This window comes from Mauremys reevesii, linkage group 26 (assembly GCF_016161935.1).
Source record: "Mauremys reevesii isolate NIE-2019 linkage group 26, ASM1616193v1, whole genome shotgun sequence".
NCBI lineage: Eukaryota > Metazoa > Chordata > Testudines > Geoemydidae > Mauremys > Mauremys reevesii.
The window spans coordinates 12433810-12457855 of record NC_052648.1 but is presented as its reverse complement, the minus strand read 5'-3'; the positions used below and the strand labels follow the sequence as shown (position 1 = coordinate 12457855).

Below are 24046 nucleotides of genomic sequence, written 5' to 3'. Positions count from 1 at the left end.
ACCCCCCCTCCTGGCTCAGGTACCGTCCCTCACCTGAAGTCACTGCTCTCCCCTCCCCCACACAGACAGCCCCAGTAAAACTAAACGACATTCCCAGGTCAACCCACCCCCCTCCCTCCTGCGCCACAGGGGGAAAGGGAGAAAGCAGCTCCCAGCGCTCAGTCCCGACCCACAGCCCCCTGCCAGCCCAGCCCTGGGCCCCCCGCAGCTCTGCCGGTGCCCCTCACTCCCGACCCACAGCCCCTGCCAGCCCAGCCCTGGGCTCCCCCCCAGCTCTGCCGGTGCCCCTCACTCCTGACCCGCAGCCCCTGCCAGCCCAGCCCTGGGCTCCCCCCCAGCTCTGCCGGTGCCCCTCACTCCTGACCCGCAGCCCCTGACAGCCCAGCCCTGGGCTCCCCCCCAGCTCTGCCGGTGCCCCTCACTCCTGACCCGCAGCCCCTGACAGCCCTGGGCCCCCCGCAGCTCTGCCGGTGCCCCTCACTCCCGACCCGCAGCCCCCTGCTAGCCCAGCCCTGGGCTCCCACCCAGCTCTGCCGGTGCCCCTCACTCCCGACCTGCAGCCCCTGCTAGCCCAGCCCTGGGCCCCACAGCTCTGCCGGTGCCCCTCACTCCCGAGCTGCAGCCCCCTGCCAGCCCAGCCCTGGGATCCCCCCACAGCTCTGCTGGTGCCCCTCACTCCCGACCTGCAGCCCCTGCTAGCCCAGCCCTGGGCCCCCCAGCTCTGCCGGTGCCCCTCACTCCCGACCTGCAGCCCCCCGCAGCCCAGCCCCGGATCCCACACACCCTTGCTGACTGATAGCAGTGATGGCTCCTTGGACAAACTGTGCCCACGACTAATCCCGCATGGCCTGTGCTCTCCCCTGAGCCTGGCACCAGCAAGGGGGGTTCTGCCTCCCTGGCCAGCTCTGCCCAGCACCCCGAAGCTCCAGCGCCTCAGCAGGGAGCCCGTGAGAAGCCCTGGGGGGTCCCGGCTGAGCGCCCTCAAGCATGGCGCTGACCCGCCTGTTAGCAGCTGGGGCCCAGCCTTTCCAACCACCCTCGGAGGCAGCGACATCACGGGGCTCCCCCACCCCCTCGGCACGTCCCCTACCCCCCTTGGCACCGGCCCTCGGCCGCCCGGCCCCGCGCTCTCGCCCTGTGTGACAGGGCGCAGTCAGATCACCCCACCCTGGGGGCTGAGCCAGCGCCCCCAGGGCACAGCGGGCTGGGGAACATGGGTGGGGCTGTGCCCTGGGGATTCTCTGCGACCCCAGCCTGGGGGCACCCAGGGTCTTCCCCCGGGGTGACTGCAGCTGTCCAGGGGCAGGGAGCCCTGCTCGCGGTACGTTATCCGGGCCAGGGCAGGTCCCACGCTGGGGGCGGGGTCTGGGGGCGTTTCGGACTCACTGGGGGCTCCCCACTCGCCAACACCTCGCTGGGCGAGCCGGGGGCCCAGGGCTCTGTGCCAGGAAAGGAGGGCAACTCCGCAGGTTGTGCCTGGGCCCTGGGGACGCTGTAGCTGTGCCCAGCCTGGCTGGTGTCCGGCCTGCTCCCTGCCGCGGCCCAGCCAGGCCTTTGAAGCTCTGGCCAAGGCTCTCGCCTCTCTCCTTGGCCTCGAGCAAACAGCTGCCCGTGTGTGCGGGGGGTGGGGGGCAGTGCTAGGGCTGGGCGCCGCTGGGGGGCTGCCCCACACAATAAGGGCCTGTCTTCGCCTGGTGGAACGTGCCCCCCCCCCAGTAACAGAAATGGACCCACCCACCCCCCTCCTCGGCGGTTGTAAAGCAAAGGGGGGAGGTGGCACCTCAGCCTCTGTTCCCAGCTCCGCCTGCAGGGGCAGGGGCAGGATGGCTTAGAGCAGGGAGCCCGGACGCCTGGGTTCTCTCCCCGGCTCTGGGAGGGCAGTGGGGGCTAATGGCCAGGGCAGGGAGCCATGGGGCACAGGACCAAAAGTTCCCTCTAGGGCTCTGCCATCGACTCTCTGTAACCTCAGACAAGTCGCCTCATTAACGTGGTGAAGCCTGGATCCAAACTTTCCTGAGGCCCCAGGGGCGCCTGGAGATGGGGCCTGGGTTGAGTCTATCCGTGCCTCGGTTTCCCCATCTGTAAAATGGGGACAATCCTGCCTGCAGGGGGCTTCCTCAAGGACGGGTCACTGCTCCCAGTCCCTCGAAGGGCAGCGCTACGGCCGTGGCAGGGAGGGGATGAGGCCAGGCTGGGGGCTCGGGACAACAAAGTGTGATGGACACACAGGGGTCCCTGGCGGGAGGGGCCAGAGGAGCTGTGTGGGGAGAGATGGGACTGGGGGGCTGCGGGGGGCAAAGAATCCTGGGGTGGGTGGAAGGCCCAGCGCTGGGCTCAGTCCGTTATTGGTGCAGCGGGCTGGGGGGGGGGGGGACGCAGGCTGCTCCCGGCTGATAACGGGGACCAGGGAGGTGCCAGGTTAACGAGCCCTCACCCGGCCTTAACCCTTTCGTTGCAGCAGGAGCTGGGGTGGGGGCGAAATGTCCAGCGTCCGCATGGCTTAGCCACGGGCCTAATTCTCCCCCAAGGAGAGGGAGGCCGGGGGGCTGGGGCCTGGACTCCCATTCTCCCCATCGGTCGCTCTCTGGGGGGGTGTCACATTTCGGGGGGGCTGCCTGGGGGCAGTGATGGGATCAGCCTGGGTCACCTGGCCTGGGGGGCGGGTGGGAGTGAAAGGGGCGCGAGTGAGACAGAGACAGGCTGGGGGCCAGGCCTGAGCGAGAGCCCTGGGGGGTGAGTCCGTCTCTGCCATGCTGGGAGGGGGCTGTGTGAGGGGCTGGCTATGGGGCAGAGGGGCGTGAGAGGCTGGCTATGGAACAGAGGGGAGGGGCCGTGTGAGGGGCTGGCTATGGGACAGAGGGGAGGGGGCATGAGAGGGGCTGGCTATGGGACGGAGGGGGGCGTGAGAGGGGCTGGCTATGGGGCAGAGGGAAGGGGCCGTGTGAGGGGCTGGCTATGGGGCAGAGGGGAGGGGGCGTGAGAGGGGCTGGCTATGGGGCGGAGAGGGGCGTGAGAGGGGCTGGCTATGGGGCAGAGGGAAGGGGCCGTGTGAGGGGCTGGCTATGGGGCAGAGGGGAGGGGGCGTGTGAGGGGCTGGCTATGGGGCATAGAATCATAGAATTCAAGATCAGAAGGGACCATTATGATCATCTAGTCTGACCTCCCGCAAGATGCAGGCCACATAAGCCGATCCACCCACTCATGAACTAATTCTCTCCCTTGACTCTGCAGTTGAATGCTCCAAATCATGATTTAAAGACTTCAAGTAGCAGATAATCCACCAGCAAGCGACCCCTGCCCCATACTTCGGAGGAAGGCGAAAAACCTCCAGGGCCACTGCCAATCTACCCTGGAGGAAAATTCCTTCCCGACCCCAAATATGGCGATCAGCTGAACCCCGAGCATGTGGGCAAGACTCTCCAGCCAGACCCTCTGGAAAAGGCTAACAATATCCCAACATTGACCCTTTGTACTAATTACCAGTGTGGCACGTTATTGACCTATTGACTAAACCCGTTATCCTATCATACCATCCCCTCCATAAACTTATCTAGCTTAATCTTAAAGTCATGGAGGTCCTTCGCCCCCACTGTTTCCCTCGGTAGGCTGTTCCAGAATTGCACTCCTCTGATGGTTAGAAACCTTCGTCTAATTTCAAGCCTAAATTTCCTGACTGACAATTTATATCCGTTTGTCCTCGTGTCCACATTAGCACTGAGCTGAAATAATTCCTCTCCTTCCTGGTATTTATCCCTCTGATATATTTAAAGAGTGCAATCATATCTCCTCTTATCCTTCTTTTGGTTAAGGAAAACAAACTGAGCTCCTCAAGTCTCCTTTCATACGACAGGCCTTCCATTCCTCGGATCATTCTAGTGGCCCTTCTTTGTACCCGTTCCAGTTTGAATTCATCCTTCTTAAACATGGGAGACCAAAACTGCACACAATACTCCAAATGAGGTCTCACCAACGCCTTATATAACGGGACTAGCACCTCCTTATCTCTACTAGAAATACCTCGCCTAATGCATCCCAAGACCGCATTAGCTTTTTTAACAGCCACATCACATTGCCTACTCATAGTCATCCTACGATCAACCAGGACTCCTAGGTCCTTCTCCTCCTCCATTACTTCCAACTGGTGCGTCCCCAGCTTATAACTAAAATTCTTGTTAGTCATCCCTAAATGCATAACCTTACGCTTCTCATTATTGAATTTCATCCTGTTACTAATACTCCAGTTTACAAGGTCATCCAAATCTCCCTGGAGGATATCCCGATCCTTTTCCGAATTGGCAATACCTCCCAACTTGTGTCATCCGCAAACTTTATCAGCCCACTCCTACTTTTGGTTCCGAGGTCAGCGATAAATAGATTAAATAAAATCGGACCCAAAACCGAACCTTGAGGAACTCCACTGGTAACCCCCCTCCAACCCGACAGATCACCCTTCAATACGACCCTCTGCAGTCTCCCCTTTAACCAGCTCCTTATCCACCTCTGGATTTTCATTTCGATCCCCATCTTTTCCAATTTAACCAGTAATTCCTCATGCGGTACCGTATCAAACGCCTTACTGAAATCAAGATATATTAGATCCACCGCATTTCCCTTGTCTAAAAAATCTGTCACTTTCTCAAGGAGAAAGGAGATCAGGTTGGTTTGGCACGATCTACCTTTCGTAAAACCATGCTGTAATTTGTCCCAGTTGCCATCGGCCTCAAGGTCCGTAACCACTCTCTCCTTTAAAATTTTTTCCATGACTTTGCATACTACAGATGTTAAACTAACAGGCCTGTAGTTACCTGGGTCACTTTATTTCCCCTTCTTGAATATAGGAACTATATTAGCTAATCTCCAGTCAAACGGTACAACCCCCGAGTTTAGAGATTTATTAAAAATCATCGCTAACGGGTTTGCAATTTCACTCGCCAATTCCCTTAATATTCTAGGATGAAGATTATCCGGGCCCCCTGATTTACTTCCGTTAAGCTGTTCAAGTTTGGCTTCCACCTCAGATACCGTAATGTCTACTCCCATATCTTCATTCCCATCAGTCCCTCTACCACTATTCCTTAGCCCTTCATTAGCCTCATTAAAGACCGAGGCAAAATATTCGTTTAGATATTGTGCCATGCCAAGATTATCCCTAATCTCCACTCCGTCTAAAGTTTTAAGCGGTCCCACTTCTTCCTTCTTGGTTTTCTTCCTATTTATATGGCTAAAAAACCTTTTGCTATTGGTTTTAATCCCCTTCGCTAGGTCCATCTCCACCCGGCTCTTTGCCTTTCTCACTGCTTCCCTACACCCTCTGACCTCAATAAGGTAGGTTTCTTTGCTGATCCCTCCCATTTTCCACTCCTTGTACGCTTTCTGTTTTTTCTTAATCACCCCTCTGAGACGCTTGCTCATCCAGCTCGGTCTAAAACTGCTACCTACGAACTGTTTTCCCTTTCTCGGGATACAGGCCTCTGACAGCTCCTGCAACTTCAACCTGAAGTAACCCCAGGCGTCTTCCGCCTTTAGATCCCTAAATATGTTAGTCCAATCCACTTCCCTAACTAGTCGCCTCAATTTAGTAAAGTTAGCCCTTTTGAAATCGTAAACCTTAGTCTCAGATGCAATTTTGTTTATCCTTCCATTTATTTTGAACTGAATTAGCTCATGATCACTCGAGCCAAGGCTGTCCCCTACAACTATTTCCTCAACAAGGTCCTCGTTACTCACCAAAATCAGATCTAAAATGGCATCCCCCCTTGTCGGTTCAGCAACTACTTGATGAAGGAATTCATCAGCTATCACGTCTAGGAAAAGCTGAGCCCTATTATTATTACTAGCATTTGTTCCCCAATCTATATCCGGGAAGTTAAAGTCCCCCATGATCAAACAGTTCCTATTAGTATTTACCTCCTTAAAAACATTAAAGAGCTCTTTATCCATATCCAGGCTAGATCCCGGTGGTCTATAGCACACCCCAATCACTATCCCAGGGGACGCTCTAGTAGTTTTCTTCCCCAATGTCACCATTGCCCAAACAGACTCCGTATTATCCATTGCATTGCTAGTTATTTCGTTACATTTCACCTCATTATTGACATACAATGCTACTCCCCCACCTTTACCTTTGTTTCGGTCTTTCCTAAACAGCACATACCCTTCCATACCTGTACTCCAGGCATGGCTACCGTTCCACCATGTTTCGGTTATTCCTACGATATCCGGTTTCAATTCTCGGACCAGGGGCAGAGGGGAGGGGCTGTGTGAGGGGCTGGCTATGGGGCAGAGGGAGGGGCCGTGTGAGGGGCTGGCTATGGGGCACAGGGGAGGGGCCGTGTGAGGGGCTGGCTATGGGGCACAGGGGAGGGGCCGTGTGAGGGGCTGGCTACGGGGCAGAGGGGAGGGGCCGACTCCACGGAACCGAAGCAGCTGAGAGCTGGCAGTGCCGGCAGGCGGGGGGCGGGCAGGCAAGGGGGGCATGATGGCTGGGCCGTCCCCCCGCACAGACCCGGGACACCAGGCGAATGGGCAGGGGGAGGAGTTCAGAGCCCGCCCTGGCAGGGCTGAGCTGTGGAACTCATCACTGCAGGAGCCTCATCCAGGCGTGTTGCGTTACAGGAAATGCAGTGAGTTCCAGAGATGCGGCCGGAGATAATACGCCCCTGGGCTGGCCAATGCTCCCTGACCCCCAGCTACTCCCACCCGGGGCTCCTCCCACAGCTGTGCCCATAGCTCAGGGTTCACAGCATCGGCTAGAAGCCTCTCGCCCCTCACCCCCTGCAAAGTACAGACCAGCTGCCTCACAGGTTGTGATGGTTTGGAATAATCTTTTACTGAGGCAGCACGGCCTAGTGGCTAGAGCCCTGGACCAGGGCTCAGGAGACAGGGGTTCTATCCCTGGCGTGGCCTGCTGGGTGACCTGGGGAAAGTCACTTCTCCTCCCTGTGCCTTGATTTCCCCATCTGTACAATGGGGACAAAGACTATGACCCGTTTGTAAAGTGCTTTAAGATCTCCAGAGGAGAAGGCCCAGGTGCCCTGAGGCGGGGGCTGCTGCTGGCAGGCAGGAGCTGGGCTCAGGATGTGGCTCCAGGAGTGAAGGTGGCAGCCTGGCCTGGACAGAGCAGTGGCCCGGGGAGCAGGAGTCTAGGTGAGCTGGGAGAGTGGCACAAGGTGGGACAGTCCGATACAGCAGTGAAAGGCCCAGCAGCAGCGCATCACCAGCCTGCCCTCCCCAGCTCCACGGAGGCTCTGAGGGTCAGTTCTGTTCCCCATGCTGGAGCCCTGGGAAGACACAGGGGGACAATCCTGCTCTGGGCTTGGGGAGGGGAGAACCCCGGGCCCCCCCAGAACGGGGTCTCTCTCTCTCTGCAGGGGCTGCCCTGGAAGAAGGGGCCGCTGCCCAGGAACACAGATTTCTGGGGGGCTGTATCTTAGGAAGCCAGTGGTCAAATGGCCCCAAATTCGCATCACTGACCCCAGCCAGCGCCCCCAGGAGCACTTTGCGGAGCCGTAAAGAGAACGCTGGCCTCAGCCATAGCCCCCCCCCCCCCGAGTCACTGCTGGGCCTTACACGTGAACAGAACCGAGGGGCAGCCGGGACAGCAGAGCCCACCCTGAGCCCGGCGGGTTCAGCTGTGCAGCTGATTAGCCTCTGGAGCCCAGCCCCCGCACCAGGCAATCCCACCCTGGAGTCAGGATCCCTGAGTTCCAGTGGATGGAGCGTCCGGACTCCTGGGTTCTCTGGCTGGGGAAGTGCACTCTGGGACTAGGAGTCAGGACTCCTGGGTTCTCCTGCTGGCTCCATCACTTGCCTCCCTGGGTGGCCTTGGCTGAGGCTCTTAACAAGTCCATGCCTCACTTTCCCCACCTGTCTCATGGAGGGGGGGCAATGACGCCTCCACCTCTGACCGGTCCTGGGGCTCCGCTCGCCAGGTCCTGGTGACGCAGTGCTCTGAGCTCCAGGGGCAACCGCGCCTGACAAGGGCCCAGAGATCAGCTGCTGTCCCAGTTTGCTCAGACCGGCTCCCTGGCAGGGGTTATATCCCTGCCCTTGACAGATCTAACGAGCTGATAAATAATTTCCATACCCAGCACCCAGGAGCCCCTTTCTCCTGATACCGGCGCTGCTGGCTCAGTGAGGCCAGAGGAACCTGGCTCCCCAGGGATACAAGGGGGGATCGGCCCCGATCCGGCACGCACAGACGCACACACTTAACTTTACACAGGGCAGGGTGACCAGATGTCCTGATTTTATAGGGACAGTCCCTATTTTTGGGTCTTTTTCTTATATAGGCTCCTATTCCCCCTCCCCCCTGTGTCCCGATTTTTCACACTTGCTGTCTGGTGGCCCTAACACGGGTGAGGAGTCCAGGGGCTCGGCTGGGCCCCAAGACCCCTGGGTTCTATTCCTGGCTCTGCCACCGACCTGCTGTGTGTCCACTGGCAAGTCACTTCCTGTCTCAACTTCCCCTCCCACTGGTCTAGCATAACAGCTTGTCTACACCTGAAAGCTAATCCGGATGAGGGTAGGGTGTGAATTTACAGCAATAGCTATTCCCGGATAATAATGGGCACGTGGAGATGTTCCATAGGGGCTCGGCCGGTTCATTTCCCCCTGCAGGATCAGGGCCAGAAAGCCCAATTTCAGATCTCAATGGCAGTGGTGTAAATCTGGAGTGACTCCATGTACGGCAGCAGAGTGACTCTGGATTCACACCCGGTGGCGTCAGTGAGATCCAGGGGTTTCCATCACAACCATCAAACCCTTCTTGTTTCTCTTTGATCGCAGAACACCTCAGCCCCGCCCCCCCCTCCAGCGCCCCCCGCCGATCACACACGGGCCGGCTCCGTTCCGCCTTAAGTGGGGACGCGGCGCCACCTTAAGAGGCGGCCGGGGCCAGTGACAGCTCCGGAGCCTTATCAGCTGAGCGCCGCCAGCCGGGCGGGGCACGTGACTCCGGCTGCCTGGGGACCCAGACGCCTGGGGTCAAGGTCGGAGGCAGCGGGGGAGGTGCCCCCCCAGCTCGGAGCATCCCCCCCGTCTCCTGGGGGGGGCAGGGTCTCCCCAGATGGGGTCCCCCACCCTGCCTGGGCCCCTGGGTGCTACCGCAGCACCCATGGGAGAGCAGAGCCACCCCGCGGGCTGCTCGGGTCCTGCCCCGGGGGCACCGCCCTGGCCAGGCCACGGGGCTGGGGCAGCTCGGTGTGCGGGAGGCTGGGCGCTGGGCAGGCCTGGCTCCACCCTGCCTGGGCCCCTGGGTGCTACCGCAGCACCCATGGGAGAGCAGAGCCGCCCCGGGGGCACCGCCCTGGCCAGGCCACGGGGCTGGGGCAGCTCGGTGTGCGGGAGGCTGGGCGCTGGGCAGGCCTGGCTCCACCCTACCTGGGGTGACTCTGGATTGACTCCAGGGTCACGGAGGGCAGATCCGAGCCAAGGTCCCCCCCAGCACCTCAGGGTCTCTGCAAACACAGGGACCTCCCCCCCCCTCCACACACACTTTATTACACATTCTGACCTGGCTCCTTCCCCAGCCGCTGCCCTCACGCTCCCAGCTCCTCGGTGCTGCAGGAGCCGCGGAGGGAGGCGGCGCTGAGCAGAATGCTCCCCAGGCCTGGGCTGGCTTGTGCCCGGTCCCAGGGGCCTCCCCAATGCCCCTGCCCCAGGGCACACTTCAGAGCTGAGCCTTCCCCGGCCTGCCCTGCTGTGTCTCTAGGGAGGAGGGTGAAGTCCGAGGTTTCCTCTTTCTGCTCCGGAGAGGGGCTCTTTGGAGCTCCCCGGGGTGCTCCCCGCAATGCAGCAGGGTTTGTGCTGGGGAGGCAGAGACGCATGGGAGGGAGGGAGATTTGCACCCCACATTTATTGTATTGGGGTGGCGCAGTCCCATCCCTCCCAGCTGCTCTCTCTGCATTCCCCACAGGCTCCCCAAGCACCCCTCCACACCCCGCCTCCAGAGAACAGCACCCCCCGGCATGCCGCATCCACCCCCAGCCCCGGCAGAGAGAAGCAGCCATGCTCTATACCAGTCACCACGTTGCCTGGCGGCGCCCTCCAGAGGCTGGGTGTGAGATTCGACTGGCTGCCCCAGCCGGGCCCAGCGTGTGAAGGTGACGACGCAGGCTGACTTCACACCCCGCTCTGGGCTGCTGCAGAGTAGGCGGCTGACCCCCTCCAGGAGAGACCCGGTGGGGAGCCAGAGAGAACCACAGGGCCTGTCTGTGTCCAGCAGCCTCCACAGCGAATCCACCGGAGATTAATCTCAGCCCAGTGGGGGTCCCACCCAGGAGAAAAGCAGAATCCAGTCGGCACAGACACCTGGCCCCAGAGCCTGGCAGCCCCCCAGGATTCAGGCACGCGATGCGGAGCAGCAGCAGGGTTTGCCCTGCTCCCCGGACGGCGCCCCGACCCCTCGCCAGCCCCACGACCTGCCATCCCCGGCCGGCTGCAGGAGCACCAGCCTGGCGGGGCAGGGGACAGCACCTAACAACTCAAACGTCTTCTCCGATTTCCCCAGCCCACGGGCTGCTCCTCGCCTCATTTATGGCCTTGTCAGGTCCCCTTTGATGGAACGGCAGCCGCTGAAATGCCCACTCGGGTCTGTCTGCCCTTGGGCCTGGGGGCAGGAGCTCTGCTCTCCCGTCTGCGGTTGGCTGGGGAGGGGCGATTTGGGGCGAGGCCTGCCCGAGCCCAGCACAGATCCCTGCAGGAAAGTCCTCTCCTGCCTGGCTTGTTCCAATGAGCTCCCTGGGGCATGGCCTGGCCCCTCTAGTCCCGAGCCTGTGGCATCCGCCTGGAGTGAAAGCAGCCTGGCCTGGGAACGGAAGGGCCAGGGTCTCTGCCTCAGGCGGAAACCAGTATCTACCAGTCCACTGCAAGGAGCAATCCCAGGCCAAGGCACTGAACTTCTCCGGGTGCAGCCAGGTCCTGAGTCCTGACTTTTGCTGCACCCACATTCCCACTGCATTGTCAGCCCCATTTCCCGGGCTCTGGTCCCACGCTCCCACCCCCAGTGCCACCCAGATACCCCCTCCCATCTGTCCGGGCTTGTGCTGGGCTCTGAGTGGGATCCCAGACACAGGTCAGATGCTCCCAGGGCTGGGGCTAAATCTCCTGCAGCGCGTGTGGATTAAAGTCTTGGAATCAAACGATGGCCTTGACTGCAGCAAACCTCCCCAGATCCCAGCCGCGCAGCAGCCGGAGGGCAAACGCTACTTCCCTTCCGCCGATCCAGTCCCTTGCTCTGTCCCCGTCCGCGCTGGCCAGGGCGGGATCAGCACGTGGCCCGAGCGTGTGCTGAGGGCAGGGAGAGGGCTCTAGCGGGACCCCAGAGGTGAAGGGAGAACGCACAACCAATGGGCACAATTCGGAGAGCCAGCCAGCGAGACCAAGGCCCCAAATGTCCTGCGCCGGACCGGGTCTGTCAGAGAGCCGGGTACCAGCGAGGGCCAGCAACAGACCTGAACTCCTGCTTCACACGCCAGCTAAACCTTCGCTGACACACAAGTGGCTAAGGCTCTAGCCTAGGACACCCAGCTCTGACACGCACCTGCCGTGACACCTCGGGCAAGTCACGTCCCTGGGCCGTGCCTCAGTTTCCCCTCCCGTGTTTTGTCTATTTAGACTGGGAGCTTTTCAGGGAAGAGCCATCCCGGAGGTCCAGCTCCTCAAAGGTCTTTCCATTGGAATCAATGGAAGTGAGGTGCCCAAATACCCGGGAGAACCCGGGGCTTAGTCGTAGTGAGCCTGGGGGTGCTACCGTCAGAAATACCAACAGCATCCTCCCCACCCCAGCACAGCCACAGGCCCCTGCTGCATGGCCAGGGACCAGGGAGAACCCCAGCCTTGGATCCTAGGTGCTAAAGCCGGGGAAGCCCAGGCAGCCCCTCGCCGTCAGGGATGCAGGCGGGCGCTGCACCCCGGCCCCTCCCTCGGGAGCTGGTTCTGCAGCCACAGCAGAGCTCCCACAGCCAGAACCGGCCCCGCCCGTCGCTCCCAGTCCAGAGCCGCCTCTACCCCAGACTCACTCCGGGGGATTTATCACCACGGGCCCTGGCTGAGCGCTGGGGGATCCTGGCCACAGTGGAGTCAATGGGGATTATTGCAGCCTATGGTTTTAGGCCGGTATTTTCTCAGCACTCGGCGCCTCTGCAAATCAGGGGAGCTGGAAACCCAGGGGCCCTGAATCAGCAGCCAGCCCTGAAACTGTGGCATGAACTGGGATGTGGAGCCCCCCACCTCAGAGCTCCCTGGGGCAGAACGGAGGCCGATATTCCTGCAGGGCTTCCCGTGGGGGCATCGCCTCCCAGCTCTGAGCAGTGCCTCTGTGCACGGAGCCGGCCTTGCCCGTGACAGCACGGTCTCCTCACCCCCAGCTCTGTCTCCGCTCTCACTGCCCGGGCGGTGCTGGGCTGACTCCCCTGGCATTTCACCTGCTGGCCCACATTGCCAGCCATGCCCACGGGCCCAGTCCCTCCGGCTGCCCCCGCGCTGCTCATTGCAGCCGAATGCAGCCCTGCCAAGGCCGGGATCCCTGCCCCCGGGCACCCAGGCAGCACCCCCCCCCCGAGACGCACTGGGTAGAGGCTGCCCCTGCGCTGCCAGGCCGCCCACTCCACCCTTCAATGCACCCCGCAGCCACATGGCCCCTCAGGAGGACAAACCCCGCAGAGGGGGGCTGCCCTTGCTGTTGGCCGAGGAGCACCCGGAGACGGCGCGACGGTGGGTGGGGGCCTAGATCCCGCAGGGAGGCACATGCCGCATTCCGACTGCACACAACCGCCCTGCCCCCGCCCCACCACTGACATGCAGCCACCTCTGGCAGCTCACCCAGGACAAAACCACCCGCCAGCCAGGATCCACTCCAGACGGGCAGGAGCTGGCACCCTCAGGCTGGCATTTACACAGGTTTACCTTTTGGGAGAGCCCAGGAAAAGGAGCAGGGTGGGGGCATTTGGTGGTTGTGGGGAGGGGCTGAGGACCCTGGCAGCTGGCAGGGAGTTGGGTGGCTGGGGCACCGGTCCCTGAGGCAGAGAATTTGGGGCAAGTTGGTTCCCAGGTTCATCTTTGCGGGTCAAAGTCCCTCAAACAGGGAAGAACCGGGCCTGGGGATGCCCCTGGGCACAGCCCCGTGCCCTCCCGCAATGCAAACCCGGCCCTGGGGGAGCCGCGGGCGGCACCTACCTCTCTCGCGGACGAAGTAGGCCAGGTAGAGGTCGAGCTCCTTGACGGAGACGCTGATGTGGTGGGGCTGGACGCACAGGATGGGGTTGGTGCACTGGGCGGCCTTGACCAGCCGCTCCCCGTCCGTGCTCTCCAGCGGGATGCCCTTGAAGAGGATCACCATGACCAGGTCCAAGCGCCACACCTTGTCGGCCTGGCGCAGGCAGTCGATGCGCCGCATCTTGCCCTTCTGGTCGGGGTTGGAGAGGACGCAGCACGAGGGCTTCTTGCCCGTGATGGAGAGCACAAAGTCCTCCCGGAACTCGGGCCGGATGTCCTTGCGGAGCTTGGCCAGCAGCCGGGACGCCCACTTCTGCTTCACCTCGGGCTTCTCGTTCAGCAGCTCGTCCTTCACCGCCCTCTCCTCGTCCTTCGTCATCCTCTTCTCGTGCTTCTTGAAGTACTTGCGCTTGCGGGCCTGCAGGTTGAACCAGGTGTAGGCGAAGGCCCGGACGTGGGGGAGCAGCGCCTCGATGAACGGGTGGAACTCATCCTGCAGGAGCAAGCAGACACATCGGGCCGTCAGGACAGGCAGGCGGGACCATGGCGGGCACCGTGCACAGGGGGATTCTGTAGGGCCCATGGGAACATAGCCTAGTAGTGGGGGGAGGAGCTGAGCATCAGGACTCCTGGGTTCTCTTCCCAGCGATGGAAAAGGATGGGGAATCTAGCGGTTAGAGCTTGGGGACCAAGCGACAGGACTCCTGGGTTCTCTGACAGAACTGGGAATAGAACCCAGGAGTCCTAGTCTGGCTTCCTACTACTCTAACCACTGGGGACCTGGGACTTAGGGCTGCTGGATACAAGGGGAGTGGTGTCTAGTGCTTAGAGCAGGGCAGGCTGGGAGCCAGGACTCCTGGGTTCTGTTTCCAGCTTTGCGAGGAGAGTCGGGGGCTCTGGACTCCGGAGCTCTCGTCCCAGTGTGTGTGCGTCCTAGCAGGGCCAGGCTAGTCTGGGGGGGGGGGTGTCGAACTGGCGCCTTGGGGATCCCACCCAGGGAATTTTGCTGCAGCCGTTTGATAAAGCGAATTATTGCACGTTCATCATCCTCCCTGTTTAATGGACACAAATGAGCGACCCCGGCCGGGCCTGGCCTGGCAACGAGGGCACTGCCAGGGGGTCGGGGCGTGTTCCCCGGGGCGGTGGGGTCGCCCGCTATGAGCTCAGACCCTTTGCTGCCCAGCCTGGAGCTCCTCCAGCCCCCTTTGGGCCTGCTCCCGCCATGGGGCTGGGGGTCCTGTCTGCTTTGGAGTCACCCCCCAGCTTACACCAGACTTAGGCCTGGGGGGCTGGGGGTGAGGAGAATCTGGATCCCCCCCACACCACGGCCAGCACAGCAGGAACCTGCGTTGCCAGGCGCTGTGGCGAGCGGGGCTGGGGTTGGATCACCAGCGGCCGGCGACTAGAGGCTCCAGTTCCAGGTGTAATGGAGCTAATAGAGGGGGGAGGTGCTGCCTAATGTGCTGTAGCCACAGTAACGAGCCCCCTCCCCTCCCCTCGCCCCGACGGCCCAGCGCCCCACGGCCGTGCCAGGTGTATGCCAGCCCGGTGCCAGGCGCGGAGGGGCCGGACTGGATTCTTGAGCCCCAGCTGAATCAGATTCTGCGATCGGAGGCACCCAGGCTGGGTCTCTGTGCCCACCTGCAGTGCCTGGGCATGAGCGTGAGCCCATGTGCCGCCCTGCCAGGGAGCATGTGCCAGCCCCTGCACAGGGCTCCAGGCCCAGCGCCCCCTTTCCCAGACCAGCGGCCGTGTGAGCAGCAGGCCCAGCCAGGGAACGCCCCAGATTCACCCCACTTCTGGCCCAGCCCCCGCTCCAGCGAGTGAGTCACGCTCTGATGGTCTTTTTCCACTTGGCTAGTGTTTCCCAGAGAGTCCGTCCAAGAACGAAACCAAGAAAAGCACGTCCCCTCCAGCCCCGATTTCCCCATTCCGTGGCTCGGGGGGAAGTGCCGGGAGGTGCTTACTAGGTGCTAGGACTCTGGGAAAAGGAGCCGTGTTGCAGGACCACCTGCCATTAAAAACCACCCAAGCCAGGTTCCCAGCCGCCTTTGCGTGTGCGCGAAGGAAGGAAAAATCCGCCCCCCACCCCGATTTAGGACTGAGATGAAACCCAAGAGGCAGCGGGTTCTTCGTGCCAGACCTCCCGGACATTTTGGGCGCGCTCGCTGCTTTGAATCTGGCTCCGATTAAGGCTAATTGGGATTGCATCAGGAAAAGCCCCGCGCGCCAAGCCCGCTCTGCGCTGGCAGCACTTCGGAAATGTTTTCCTTGCGATCGCATGGCAGGAGGCTGCTAACCACAACTGGAGCTGCTCCTCCTCGCTCACTCGGGGGCGAGATCCTTCCCTCGCCGGCCCGGCGTAAAGCAGGGGCGGCTCGACGGCGAGCGGCAGAGTTACGGCGGCGTAAGAGAAGGCCAGGATCCGGCCCCGCGGCTTTTAAGAAAACACAAGAACTGTGAGAAGCAGCAGTTTTGCCCAAGAATTTGGAAAGCCGGGGAAAAATTATTTTTCTTTGGACTGTGGTTCTGCTCTGAAAAATGAGTGTTTGAAAAAACCAGCCCTTTCCTCCCGTCACCCTCCGCCTCCCGGGGGTGTCCTGGGCTGGGTGACTAACACAGCTTTCCCGGCTTTGGATTCCCACCCAGCTACCCCAGCAAAGGGAGAAAGGGCCGGAGTCCGCTCCTCCTGGGGCGTCATCTGGGTGTCCCAAGCAGGGGTGCTGGCTAGAAACCAGGTATTCAATGTTTGTTATAACTACCTGCCAGCAGATCGAGGGAAGTGATTTTCCCCCTCTGTCGGCACTGGTGAGGCCACACCTGGAGTGTTGCATCCAGTTTTGGGCCCCCCACTACAGAAGGGATGTGGACAAATTGGAGAGAGTCCAGGGGAGGGCAACGAAAATGACCAGGGGGCTGGAGCACATGAGTTACGAGGAGAGGCTGAGGGAACTGGGATTGTCTAGTCTGCAGAAGAGAAGAGTGAGGGGGGATTTGATAGCAGCCTTCAGCTACCTGAAGGGGGGTTCCAAAGAGGATGGATCTAGACTGTTCTCAGTGGTGGCAGATGACAGAACAAGGAGCAATGGTCTCAAGTTGCAGAGGGGGAGGTTTAGGTTGGATATTAGGAAACACTATTTCACTAGGAGGGTGGTGAAGCACTGGAATGGGTTCCCTAGGGAGGTGGTGGAATCTCCTTCCTTAGAGGTTTTTAAGGTCAGGCTTGACAAAGCCCTGGCTGGGATGATTTAGTTGGGTTTGGCCCTGCTTTGAGCAGGGGGTGGGACTAGAACCTCCCGAGGTCCCTTCCAGCCCTGCTAGTCTCTGATTCGGGGGGGGGGAGCGCAGCAGCCCCCCAGCGCCCCTGGTTGCAGCCCCAGTCGTTCCAAGCACAGAATTGGAAGGCTACAGGGAGTCACCCAGGGCAGGAAGGGACCTGCAGGCCCTTCGGAGCAGCGATGACTGGGGAAGGGGGAAGCCCAGCTGGGCTCTCAGGCCCCCGGCTGACTGTGCCTGGGGTGGGCAATGAAAAAAAACCAAATAAAAATCGAACCGGGAGCCAGGGCAGCAAGACCAAAAAAGCATCTTTTTAGCTGCAAGCCACGTGCCTCGGTTCCAGAGCCGCCGAGCCGACGGACACGGGGCCATTCGGCCCATCCCCTCCCAGGGTCGTGCTGGGGGCAGGGCGGGAGCCGGCGCTCTGCTCGGCACGGGCAGCACAGGCCAGGGGCAAGACGAGGGTCCCATCAGCAGCGCCAGCCCGGGCTGCATCCCGCTCTGCACAGAGCTGGGGGTGGGGAGACGGGGAATCTGGGACGCCAGGGGGGATAGTCCAGGGCTGCACGTGGACAGATCCTGTCTGAGCTGGGGCAGATCCTGCGGTCCCCAGGCCAAGTGACCTGCCCTAAGCGACCCCACGGCATGATCAGCTGTGCCCAGACCAGGGACCCCCCACCCTGGCACTGACCCAGCTGTGCCCACAGCCAGGGACCCCCCACCCTGGCACTGACGCAGCTGTGCCCAGACCAGGGACCCCCCACCCTGGCTCACCCTGGCACTGACCCCTCTGTGCCCACAGCCAGGGACCCCCCACCCTGGCACTGACCCAGCTGTGCCCACAGCCAGGGACCCCCCACCCTGGCACTGACCCCTCTGTGCCCAGACCAGGGACCCCCCACCCTGGCACTGACGCAGCTGTGCCCAGACCAGGGACCCCCCACCCTGGCTCACCCTGGCACTGACCCCTCTGTGCCCAGACCAGGGACCCCCACCCTGGCACTGACGCAGCTGTGCCCACAGCCAGGACCCCACCCTGGCTCACCCTGGCACTGACCCAGCTGTGCCCACAGCCAGGGACCCCCCACCCTGGCACTGACGCAGCTGTGCCCAGACCAGGGACCCCCCACCCTGGCTCACCCTGGCACTGACCCCTCTGTGCCCACAGCCAGGACCCCACCTGGCACTGACCCAGCTGTGCCCACAGCCAGGAACCCCCACCCTGGCACTGACCCAGCTGTGCCCAGACCAGGGACCCCCCACCCTGGCTCATCCTGGCACTGACCCCTCTGTGCCCAGACCAGCTGTGCCCAGACCAGGGACCCCACCCTGGCTCACCCTGGCACTGCCCCCTCGGTGCCCACAGCCAGGGACCCCCCACCCTGGCTCTGACCCAGCTGTGCCCACAGCCAGGGACCCCCCACCCTGGCTCACCCCGGCACTGACCCAGCTGTGCCCACAGCCAGGGACCCCCACCCTGGCACTGACCCCTCTGTGCCCCGACCAGGGACCCCCCACCCTGGGACTGACCCCTCTGTGCCCACAGCCAGGGACCCCCCACCCTGGCTCACCCTGGCACTGACCCAGCTGTGCCCACAGCCAGGGCTCCCCCACCCTGGCTCACCCTGGCACTGACCCCTCTGTGCCCAGTCCCAGAGAGCCCACCCCCCACACCCCTGCTGCAGATTCACAGTTTCACTTTCAACCCCCCTTCACCCCATCAAGCCCCAGTGGCTCAGAGCATCCCAGGACAGCGGTGCCTAGTGGCAACGACCTGATGCCCCAACCGTGCCCCATTGGCAGAGCTAGGTGGCGACTGGCCAGACCGGCTGCCAGCTCAGGACGGAGAGTGGAGCTCACGGTACCACCCGTGGTGGCTCTCCGCCGTGCGGCCCATCCAACTCGGGGCGGGCAGCAGAAGGCGGCAGGAGGGTGGGGGCCCGAGGCCAAGCCCTGGGGGTGCTAGGGAAGCTGGGCCCTAGACTCTGGACAGCTGCTCCCGTCCGGCCGTCCCTGGCACCCTGCGGGAGCGTAGCTGCAAGAGAGCAGGGAGGCCCGGATCCCCGCTGGCCCCCGGCACCGCCAGGCTGCCGGCTCAATTGGCAGCAGCCGTTAATCCCCGGCAGCCTCCTTACACACCCAGCATGGGCACCTCCTCACACACCCAGCATGGGCACCTCCTCACACACCCAGCATGGGCACCTCTCCTCACACACCCACCATGGGCACCTCCTCACACACCCAGCATGGGCACCTCCTCACACACCCACCATGGGCACCTCCTCACACACCCACCATGGGCACCTCCTCACACACCCAGCATGGGCACCTCTCCTCACACACCCAGCATGGGCACCTCCTCACACACCCAGCATGGGCACCTCTCCTCACACACCCACCATGGGCACCTCCTCACGCACCCAGCACAGGCACCTCTCCTCACACACCCACCATGGGCACCTCCTCACACACCCACCATGGGCACCTCCTCACACACCCATCAAGGACATCTCTCCTCACATACCCAGCATGGGCACCTCCTCACACCCCCCCCATGGGCACCTCTTCACACACCCAGCATGGGCACCTCTCCTCACACACCCACCATGGGCACCTCCTCACACACCCACCATGGGCACCTCCTCACACACCCACCATGGGCATCTGCTTACACACCCACCATGGGCACTTCTCCTCACACACCCACCATGGGCACCTCCTCACACACCCAGCATGGGCACCTCCTCACACACCCACCATGGGCACCTCCTTACACACCCAGCATGGGCACCTCTCCTCACGCACCCAGCATGGGCACCTCCTCACACACCCAGCATGGGCACCTCCTCACACACCCAGCATGGGCACCTCTCCTCACACACCCAGCATGGGCACCTCCTCACACACCCACCATGGGCACCTCTCCTCACACACACCCCTTGGGCACCTCTCCTCACGCACCCAGCATGGGCACCTCTCCTCACACACCCAGCATGGGCACCTCCTCACGCACCCAGCATGGGCACCTCTCCTCACACACCCAGCATGGGCACCTCCTCACGCACCCACCATGGGCACCTCTCCTCACACACCCACCATGGACACCTCCTCACACACCCCCCATGGGCACCTCAGCACAAACCCACCATGGCACCTCTCCTCACACACCCCGCATGGGCACCTCCTCACGCACCCACCATGGGCACCTCTCCTCACACACCCACCATGGACACCTCCTCACACACCCAGCATGGGCACCTCTCCTAACACACCCACCATGGGCACCTCCTCACACACCCACCATGGGCACCTCTCCTCACACACCCACCATGGGCACCTCCTCACACACCCACCATGGGCACCTCTCCTCACACACCCAGCATGGGCACCTCCTCACGCACCCAGCATGGGCACCTCTTCTCACACACCCACCATGGGCACCTCCTCACACACCCACCGTGGGCACCTCTCCTCACATACCCACCATGGGCACCTCTCCTCACACACCCACCATGGCACCTCTCCTCACACACCCACCATGGGCACCTCCTCACGCACCCAGCATGGGCACCTCTCCTCACACACCCACCATGGGCACCTCCTCACACACCCACCATGGGCACCTCCTCACGCACCCACCATGGGCACCTCCTCACACACCCAGCATGGGCACCTCTCCTCACACACCCACCATGGGCACCTCCTCACACACCCACCATGGGCACCTCCTCACACACCCAGCATGGGCACCTCTCCTCACACACCCACCATGGGCACCTCTCCTCACACACCCACCATGGGCACCTCCTCACGCACCCAGCATAGGCACCTCCTCACACACCCAGCACGGGCACCTCCTCACACACCCACCATGGGCACTTTTCCTTACACACCCAGCATGGGCACCTCCTTACACACCCAGCATGGGCACCTCCTCACACACCCATCAAGGACACCTCTCCTCACACACCCACCATGGGCACCTCCTCACACACCCAGCACGGGCACCTCCTCACACACCCACCATGGGCACTTTTCCTTACACACCCAGCATGGGCACCTCCTTACACACCCAGCATGGGCACCTCCTTACACACCCACTGCAGGTACCCCCTCCTCTCACACACAGCATGGGCATCTTTCCTTATACACCTGCTGTGTGCACCTCGCCTTACACACCCTCCACTTGCACCTCTCCTCACACCCATTGACACCTCTCCTCACGCACCCACTGCGGGCCCTTCTCCTCACACACTCAGAGGCAGCCCTGCTCACACACAGGGCACCTCTGTTTGCAGCTGGGTCTCTCCACGCCGGGCTCGGGGGCCGAGCTCGCCCCTCTGACCGTCCAGCCTGGCGGGGGGTTCACTGTTCCTAGGCCCCTTGGCCTAGCGGTGGTGGTGGGGGGGTTGAGTGTCTAGTGAAGAGCTGGACATTGGGGGGTGCTGGCGAGAGGGGCCGAGCTCACCACGTGTCCCGTCCCCCCCGTGCTGCCAGGCTCTCTCCATAACTGTGTCCCCCTCGGCAAGGCTGTGACACCCCCCCCCCCCGGCACTCTGGTGAGACCCTGGACCCGGTGCCCAGGGCTCACTGGCCCAGCCCTGCCCATGACTCCACGGCCCTGGGAAGGGGCCCGTTAGGGAGCTGGGCTTCCTGGGACCCCAGCGCAGGAGAGAGCTGGACTCATTTCACAGCCAGGCCACCACACCGCGCCCCTGGGGACAGCATCCAGGTACCGCCAGCCGCCCTGCCCCAGAGGCCCCCGGGCCGGTTCCCAACCCCCTTGGGCAGCCGTGCCCCTCTGCAGCGCCAGGCATAGGGGCGAACAGGCACCGCGCTGCCCATCAGCCGACCCCGGGCCCCCAGAGCACAGGGGTGCCCAGCCTCGCCCCGGACCTGGCCTGGCAGCCTGCGGCCGGGAGGAGGGGCAGACAGCAGCCCCCTCTGCCTGGCAGCAGGGGCAGCCAAGGGGGAGGGGGGAAGCTGCCTAGGCCGTGCCCAGCACCTGGCCCTCCAGCGCCCACCCTTGAGGGCTGAAGGAGCAGCAGAGCTGGGCTCCGGGGGGGACCACCCGCCACTTTCCTCAGCAATGGCAGGTCGCTGTGACGAGGCCGGGGGGAGGGGATGCCCTGGAGAAAAGCAGTGGGGGAGGAACCGTTGGGCAATGCAGGCAGGGGCAGGGCAAGCTCTTTCCATGCCCCTCAACCCTGCCCTGCAGCCCCTGTTAGTCCAGTCCTTAGAACCCCCCCACTCTGCCAGTGCCCCTCACTCCCGACCCGCAGCCCCCTGCTATCCCAGCCCTGGGCTCCCCCCCACAGCTCTGCTGGTGCCCCTCACTCCCGACTCGCAGCCCCCTGCTAGCCCAGCTCTGAGCTCCCCCCTGCCCCAACGCTGTCAATATATCTCGACTCTGAAGATCTGATACAAGCCCCAGGTCTGGCCCCTCCTGCTCCGACACACAAAGATTTTCTTTTTTCACTATGAACAAACTCCTTCTGGGGATCTGGCCAAGTCCCAGCAAAATCCCAAATGGGGCATCAGCTCCGCAAAGGTGACGGCTCCATCCTGCTCCAGCGCTCTGAGTGCTAGATCTAATACAGCAGTGCTCGGGGCCCAGTCAGGATCGGGGCCCCGTCCACAAACCCATGGGAACGCTGGAAGAAACAGCTCCTGCCTAGAGGCATTTCCTTCAAACTCCCCCATAGCCGCAGTTCTGGGGCCCTTGTTCTCCCAGGGTGCCTCACTGCTTATTAAGAAGGGTCCCAGCTCCAGTTTCTGCTGCATTCTCTGTTCAAGGGCTGCTGCTGACCCCCCCTCCCCTTGCACTGGTGGCTGGTCCAGGGAAGAAGCCCCGTGGCCCCAAAAGGCTGATTTCTGTGCCGGGATTAAGCCGGGATCTGCTGGGGCAGCTCCTGAAATCCGATCAGCCACTCGGACAACTTCCCCCCGCTCCCGGATTATCTCCACTGCACAAAGATGTCGCATATCATTAATCTGCCTTAGTGGCCAGGCCGGACAAGGGACCAATTCATGTGCCGTAAATACAGATGTTCCAGGGGGACGCGCAAACAACTGGGCAGGCGCCGTGATTGGCCTGAGCCTATCCACTGGACAGCCTTCTCCTGCGGGGCTGGGCTGTGTGACGCCCCAGGGGGTGGTTAAAATCCCTAAGCAAACCCCGGCTCCTCGGGCAAGGGAGGGGCAGTGACAGCTGGTTTGGTGCAGTAGCTAGGGAGATAAAAAGTGGAGTTAAGATATTATTGGTATCCCTGTCGTGTTTAGCAGCTCCAGCCATGGCCCGGGTACCCACTGTGCTAGGCACTGTACATTAGCTATTAGGTGTATTACGGTAGCGCCTGGATCCCCACACTGGCCCAGGTCCCCACTGTGCTAGGCACTGTACATTAGCTATTAGGTGTATTACGGTAGCGCCTGGAGCCCCACCCTGGCCCAGGTCCCCACTGCGCTAGGCACTGTACATTAGCTATTAGGTGTATTACGGTAGCGCCTGGAGCCCCACCTTGGCCCAGGTCCCCACTGTGCTAGGCACTGTACATTAGCTATTAGGTGTATTACGGTAGCGCCTGGAGCCCCACCCTGGCCCAGGTCCCCACTGTGCTAGGCACTGTACATTAGCTATTAGGTGTATTACGGTAGGCCCAGGTCCCCACTGTGCTAGGCACTGTACATTAGCTATTAGGTGTATTACGGTAGCGCCTGGAGCCCCACCCTGGCCCAGGTCCCCACTGCGCTAGGCACTGTACAAAGATTGACTAGAAAGACAGTCCCTGCCCCAGCGAGCTCACAGTGTGAATACAGATGGGCAAGAGAGCCAGCCAGCCAGGCATGGCTTGGGCCGTGCATTGCGGGGCTGTGCGGAGGTGGTGCAGAAGAGAACAGAGGGAAAGACTGGCATTGGTAGGGGAGACCGGAGCCCTGGATCTATTCCTGGCTCTGCTACTGACCTGCTGGATGAGCCTGGGCACATCCCTGCCCCCCTCCGTGCCTCAGTTTCCCCTCCTACCTTTGCCTGAGCTCTCTAGCTGGACCATGAGCTCTCTGGGGCAGGGCCTGTCTCTCACTGTGTCTGTGCAGCTCCCGGCACAGCAGGGCCCCGTCTTGTCAAGGCCTCTAGGTCTGAGGGTAACAGACAGCCCAGCCCCAGCCATGCTGCTCTGAGCCAGCGAACACCAACTCGCCCCCCAGAGCAGCTCTTCCTTTGCTGGCTGCGGCCTGGCCCCGCGGAGCTTGCCTCCCCTCCCAGCAGAAGGACGGCTCTGAGCCCAGCCTGCTCCACCAGCTACTGCCTTGTCTCTCTTTAGACCTGAACAATCACAGCAGGAGCTGCAGGTGAGAACACACCAATGCCTGGCCCCAGTAACCCATCCCCCCACCTCCCAGCCAGGACTTCACAGCTGGGACCAGCTGCTAGCTGGATCCTCCTGAAGAGCAGAGAGAGGACTCAGCACCTCCTGCTCTGAAAGCCCAGCTCCCCCAGCCATGCCACTGGAACTAAAGGATGATCTCGGGCACCGGACACCAGTATAGGGCATAT

General features: G+C 61.9%; 1 protein-coding gene across 2 annotated transcripts in view; it reads right to left on the bottom strand.

Annotated features, from left to right (window-relative positions):
* The window catches only part of NFIC (nuclear factor I C), a 144347-nt gene that overhangs the window by 86877 nt on the left and 33424 nt on the right, over positions 1 to 24046 (bottom strand). For both annotated transcript variants that reach the window (XM_039515593.1, XM_039515594.1), the window contains exon 2: positions 13177 to 13708. In XM_039515593.1, coding sequence (XP_039371527.1) covers positions 13177 to 13708 — 532 coding nt within the window. The remainder of the gene's footprint in view (positions 1 to 13176; positions 13709 to 24046) is intronic.